The sequence below is a fragment of the Pavona decussata genome, unplaced genomic scaffold, assembly GCF_977016875.1.
Source record: "Pavona decussata unplaced genomic scaffold, jaPavDecu1.1 SCAFFOLD_107, whole genome shotgun sequence".
Taxonomy (NCBI): domain Eukaryota; kingdom Metazoa; phylum Cnidaria; class Anthozoa; order Scleractinia; family Agariciidae; genus Pavona; species Pavona decussata.
In genome coordinates, this window is record NW_028145521.1 from 252,501 (window position 1) to 259,146 (window position 6,646).

The 6,646-nt window shown below is 40.4% G+C and overlaps 1 protein-coding gene and 1 pseudogene across 1 annotated transcript; one reads left to right on the plus strand and one right to left on the minus strand.

Moving 5' to 3' along the window:
* The first annotated feature begins 1,793 nt into the window (after nucleotides 1-1,793).
* LOC146470974 (uncharacterized) lies at nucleotides 1,794-2,671 on the plus strand (annotated as a pseudogene).
* Nucleotides 2,672-2,998: 327 nt separating this feature from the next.
* On the minus strand, nucleotides 2,999-4,559 carry LOC146470975 (uncharacterized). Its single transcript, XM_085121336.1, has one exon. The coding sequence runs from the start codon at nucleotides 4,282-4,284 to the stop codon at nucleotides 3,208-3,210; it is 1,077 nt and encodes a 358-aa protein (XP_084977462.1). The 5' UTR covers nucleotides 4,285-4,559; the 3' UTR covers nucleotides 2,999-3,207.
* Nucleotides 4,560-6,646: the final 2,087 nt, after the last annotated feature.

Sequence of the window (6,646 nt, forward strand, 5' to 3'; positions counted from 1 at the left end):
AATATTTATAAAACCAAAATATTTTTCTACTACCCCCCCCCCTCCCTCCCTGATTTGCTAACCTAGCCCCACTCTCTCTCAAACGTCTTCTTACCGCGCAACGATTTGGCTTTGAATTCGGCGCGCGCTCTGAGATCAGAACTAAGTCATTAGACCTAGCGTTTCGTTTGGCTTCCTGAAGCAAAGTTTTCCTGAGGACATCATTAAGTCTAGTGAGGGGAGAAGTCTTACGAGTGCAGTTTCTGCCTCGTACTAATATGCTTGCTACCAATAGTCCTCTTTTAAGCTAAACGAGTAATTTTCAGTTACTCGGGCTTGGACTATTAAAGGCTTGTATATTGTGGGCTTTGCTTGAGGAGGTGACAGTCTTTGGCTTTAAAAAGTAGGTCTTAGGAATGAGTTCTTTTCGGGCAACGTGAAATTTTCGCGAATTGTTTACTCAGCCAAAGACTTAGTATATTTTTGTGGTGGAAAAGGGCGCTATACCTTCCCTTTTCAAATGTTGATTTCAACATCCGGGATATAAGCTGATATGGAAAACACTAGCAAGAATGGGCAAGGATTTTCTCTTCAAGAAGCGTGAGTTTGAAAAGCTATTCTATTATTTTTCGCCGTTATAACTGTAGCGTTGTTAGGCTAGTCATCGATTAGTCGAGAAGTGCGATTTTGGTCGGATTTCCGGACTCAATGTCATAAATAATTTCCAGATGTTCGTTCGGCGTGATTCTCATTACGTCTTGAACTTATAATTAACACGGAAAATCAATTTAAAACGCTGGTTTGCCCCGATTAAGCCGATTCTTTTGTGGAAGGCTAGTCTTGAGCGCTTAAAGACCGGGTTTTGGTTGAGATTTTTAAAAGATGCGTTGGCGCCGTTAATAATTACCAAGTGTCACACTTGTTTAGTCGGATCACAGGTCATGTCTCATTTCACTCGGGTGTCAATGTCACGTCTAATTCCAAAGAAAAGCCCCTCTTTTCTCTTTCATAGTATTTCCTGACCTTACTTTCTTGTGATGAACCGTAACTGGAGTATTGTTAATGACTAGCATATTCCTTCAGCTTAGAAAGTCTCAAAATGTGCTCAATTTCTGTAGCCACCTTTTTGAAAATCAGCTCAGATTTATCCACGGACTATTTTCTCTCATAAACGGCCCTATAGTTTGATTGCATCCCGGCTTATTCAGTATGTGTAATCAGGTGGTGAAACGTAATTTGTGAGAAACGTAATTTTTGAGCATAAAGCAAGAACAAGTTGGTCTTAACAGTGCGCATAGTAGGGAGTGTTCATTATTTACGGGGAGGGGGGCTGGCAAATGGGAAAGCGTAACGTTGAAAACTTTTTGAACCCCCCTCAACGATGAAGGAAAACTTTTTTCGCCTCCGCCATCATGAAAGTAAAAACTTTTCTGAACCCCCACCCCCCCCTCCCCCAAGAAGATGATCTTTCACTCTGTGAGAGTAAACTTCACTTCCCCTCCCCCCCCCCCTCCCATTTGCCAGCCCCGCCCCCCATAAATGATGAACACTCCCTGAAGGGAATTGCTGAATAGGTGTGAAGAAGAAAATTGCTTGTATATATGGTGATTAAAAATTATAGTGAGAGCACCCCACCTCTTCTCCCTCCCAGGGCTCATAACCGTGATTTTAGCCAGTATAAGGGTATATGGACAACGCTCTCCAATGTTGAGGTTTATAAAAACTAAATACCTTCCAATTCACTGTTTTACTTTTCATTCAGGGCATCACCTATGACTTGGACGCCCGAAAAGGACGAACCCCTCTGTAAGCAAATCATTCTAATGGAACCGTTTAGATTTCGACCAAGGACAAAAGAGAGTGGAAATGCATGGTCGCAAGTTGCTGATGACTTAAAACAGATCAAGTCTCTTAACATGAACGTTGACCAGAGAGCTGTTCGAGAGCGTTACAAGATACTTAAGTCCCACTTCCTTCAAAAGATGAGAGAGGAGGAAAATGGTTCCGGTATAGCGCCTCCCGAGCTGACCCCAGTTGAAGCAGCATTGGAGGAGATCATCGAGAAAGAAAAGGAGTTTGAGAAGAAGCACACCACTGAAGACTCGGATAAAAAGGAAAAGGTTGAGAAAGACAGGAAAACAGCCGAAGAGATGCGCCAGGAATCTCTAGAAACTTTTGCAGAAACCAAAAAGAGAAAGGCTTCAAATGGCGAAGAAGAGGAAACAGAAGGAGCGAAGTTAAAAAAAAAACCGGCGTTCAGGTACAGATACGCTTGCGTATCTCAAAGATAAATCAGATCAAGAGTTGGTAGTAAAGAAGGAGTTGGAAATGCAGAAACAAATGCAAGAAGAACAACTAAATGAGCAAAGAAACATGAGGCAACAACAGGCCGGCATGATAGAGGCTTTCAGCAGTATGCAGCAGTCCATACAGAGGCAACTGCAACAGCAAACGGAGCTGCAACAACAGCAGCAACAACAAAACAACCAGTTTATGATGATGATGATGATGATGCAGATGATGCAAAACATGAAAAACAGTTAGAAAATTTATTTAACTGGTTTTTTACTGACTGACAATGTTTTCGTCAGTAAAATGTTGTGTTAGAGCAAGGCAGTTGTTTCTCTATAGGTTTTATAAATTTGAGAAAAGTTTTGCAATTATACTTAGTTGAAAGTTGGTGGACACCCTTTCCTTTTATCAATGTCATTAGTAACACAAAAGCAAAAGTTCAATGTTTCTTTAATAGTTGTTTCCTCTCTTTATTATAACATTTTTAGCAATAAATGTCTGATGCTGACATGAAGTATATTGCCTTGGTTATTACAACAGCATCCCCTGGGGTACTCCCCTTTATAAGCTATAAAGGTATGTCCCCCAAATTAGTTTAGCCAGAGTGAACCGCTCCACACGCAAATCTCCCTTCTCTAACGGAGCGGTTACTCAGGCTAAACTAATTTGGGGGACATACCTATGGCTAAAATGAGATGTAGTTGATTACAACGTCTTCAAGGTCTGAAGGTAGACATACGGTCAGAATTTGTTTTTTGCTAGCTAGCTTGCCTGAAACATGGTATGAATTTCGTAGGGAAATTCATCTATTTTGGCCTGAAATGAGTAAGGGTTTAAAGAAATGGCCAATTAATTTTACAATTGTAAGCAGCAATAGGACTAACTTAACGCAACAACTGTTAAACACAGTTCAAAGTTTTTATCCAATACTCGATTTCACTGGAAATACGCTTCCAACGTAGGTGGATCCAAGCCAAAATACGACGATGTTACGGACTGGTAAAGACATGTGCGGGCATTCGTCAGCAGGGCACACACCATGTACTTTTTGCCAACTGCACTTAAACGAATTTTCAAGTTCTTCTTGAAATCCAAAAAAGCGAAGTAATTTATAATGTCTCCGAAAACCCACTCTACTGATGTTCTAACACTGCTCATTGCACTGTTGTATTCATTCTGTATAGGGGTCATCCTGGCACCTTTGAATGGTCCTTGAAGGTGTATATTTAACGGGTAAGCCGGATCCCCATATACACATAAGGGTTGACCAAGAGGGGAAAATGAGTGCCATTGCAAATCGCCAAGTAAAGCAGACTCTACTAACATACCACTGTCATGTCGTCTCCCTTCAACTGGACCATACAGGTTAGCTATCAATCCATTTGGGGCGGCAACGGACTGAAATTTTATGGCATGGACCCTCTTGTGTCCGTTGTACAGAACTCTTTGGTTTTTCCCAGGCCTAGAAACTGGCCTAACCGTTCCATCGATAAAACCCCAACAGTTTTGAAGTGGAGCTCCTTTAGCATGAATTACATCGGCATAATTCTGAAGATTGGCCTGAGAAAGCCAAGGCTGGTTAAAACTTCGTAAACGGTGGTTTTGTGTTTGATAAATGAAGTTCATCATTTGGTTCGATATCATGCAAAGTTGTGGCACGGGTCTTGCAAATCTTGGCAGCATATCCGAATATCTACATGGGTATGCAAATCGTTTAAGAAAAATACACAGAGCTTCAATTCCGTCCACAACAACACGATTATAGCATCTTATTTCATCTGGAACATGCATCACTTCAGCAAGACGGTAAACGTCGTTCTTGAGGAATCTGAATTCCGACTTGCATTCATCGTCCGTTAGCAGATCAAGGTCAAACTGGTCGTAGCTCCAATACGGTAGATCAAGGTTGTTTGACTTGTTTAAATCGTACAAAAGCAAAAATTCCTCATCGTTTATCAACTTATCACTGTGAGCAAAAAGCAAGATATCTCTAACTTCTCTTAGAGAAGGCATACCGTATATCAAGAGCAGGAATACAGCTTGTTAAATCATTAGTCGATCAAATATAAACACAAGACAAGTCAACGCGGGCCTCGTCGCCGATAAACTCGACATTTTCCCGCCGAAATGAGTGATTTGCATTTCGCGCCAAAACCAAGCGCCGTCCTAGAATCCATCGTTGCGTAACGCAACTCGACAGTCGACGGACTGAGTTTGTCGACCTAGTCACTTTCTGTCGCGAACCCCGTCGTGAAGCCATCCCGTCGTCGTTGCGTAAAGTCTCTATTTTTTAATGGAAAGGCAAAAAATACCCAGTGATTAAGGTCCTGTGTGGTAGGTGGTAGGTCCCCCTACCCCCCCCCCCCCCGCCCACCCCTTTCTTAGAATTTCCAATGATGTTCAGTGAGAAGGAACGATGAAGGTTGTTAAAATAAATAGTTCTCGAACCAAACAACAGCCGTTTTTTCAACTTATACTGAAATCTTTTAAATCTATTAATGAGTTACCATTAATGATTTACCTAGGCACTTACCAAGACAGTTTGAATTACCTAGGCACTTACCTTGCAGTTTGAATATTTATGATTTACTTTGGCACTTACCTAGACAGTTTGAATTACCTATTTACCTAGGCACAAACAGGGCTTAACTTTTAACATATATAACTACTGCGCGCTACACACACCCAGTTAAAGAAGGACATCTGATCAGAATACAACGTTTACAAATTTGAGGTATGTGCTACAGAGCAGAAAATTGATCTTTGTCTTGTTTGCTTGTTGTATTCCCTTTTTTTCTTTTCCTTTCCTTTCTTTCCTTTTCTCTCTCTCTCTCTCTCTTTTTTTTGATAACCAGTCAACATTATTTTCTCACAAAGATAACGCATCGATACGTACAATTAAAGCGACTTGTATTTCTGGCAAAAAAGGAGAAAATAAATCACATTGGACTCGTTTATATCCTTTCGCCACTGGTAATTTACTCAATACGAACCAATAACTAGACTACGAGCAGTTGCCTATTTTTCTTAGGGACAGGAAAGCTGGCGAACCTCAGGAGTGAACGCGAAAATTGCTTCCCTTGCTCGCGAGGCTCGCCAGCTTTACTGTCTGTAAGAGAAAAAAGGCACTGCATATAGTCTACAGTAACAATTGTATAACTTATCCCTGGGTTTTTTCTTTTATTCGCTAGAATCAAGATGGCTTTAAAAAAAACAATGTTCCTCGTCTTCATCATCACAGTGTTCCATGTGGCGGTGATGGCGAAACAGTCCGTGACGTCTGGAGGTAAATATTCATAATAATCACCAAGAAGGCAAGAGAATCGAGAAACTGTCAAAAAAAGTAAAGTACCTTGGGAAAGCGAAAACTGTTTCCTTAAAAATTATTTAAACGTGCAGGAAAATATGAAAATACATGTAGCTTGCGAGAATCGATTGTTTGTTTAGGAACAAATTTATCAAAAATCTTAAAATCTTGGCTCACTCGAAATAATAACAAGGGAAACATCGAAGGAAGGTGCGAAACGTTTTCATCCAAGTAACTGAGAAAACATAAAAAATGGATTTTTTTACTTACAAGGAGAAATATTTTTCGCATATTTGTCCGGACACTCTAATCTGGTATAATTTTGCCCAAAGATAATTCAATGGCCTGCCATGTTTACTTTCATAACCTAAGCTAGTGATCAGAGTTCCCCGAGAGTGGGTGTAGACTGTTAAGCTTCTTTACCCAAAGGTGACCTTTGAGACGGACCGTGGAAAAAAAGTTTTGTTGTGCGCTGAAAGAGTAGAAATACCTCCTACCAAGTTTAATGGCCTAGCTCCCACAAATCCTCTATAGCTCGGTGCATAGGTTGGACTCCTGTTAGGAGCATTCGGACTTCCTTTTCCAGAGTATGACTGTGTCACTCACTGAATTCTAAGAGTAGAAGTTACTGTATTTTAGCCGAACGATTAATTCACTCCAAATCTTTCTGGTGCTAAAGAGACAAAAACCACACTGCATTAGTTTTATTTTTTTTTTATAGAAAAGAACTACAATATTTAGTAACCCAATTTCCTCGATTAATTTCACGCCATTTAACGTTCAAATAAACGCCGGGTAAAAAGGGCATAAATTGAAATAAACGTCTCGCCCGTTTATTCCAAATACCACAACTGATTGTTAGGTTTGAAATTTATTTGAAAAAAGACGGTTGTATACCTGATTTTCATTGATAACTTACTTCACTCATTTCACGTAAAACAAAAAAAGCCGTGTTACCATCTTCCTCACAAACATCTCCTTTCCAGATGTAGTCATTCCGCTCCTTTCGCTTAACCAATCACCTTTTATCTATCAAAGTCTGGAAAGACCACCTTTGCTCGATTTGAA

What these genes read in the sequence shown, in the direction of transcription:
- LOC146470975 (XM_085121336.1), bottom strand. Translation starts at nt 4,284, where the DNA reads ATGCCTTCTCTAAGAGAAGTTAGAGATATCTTGCTTTTTGCTCACAGT.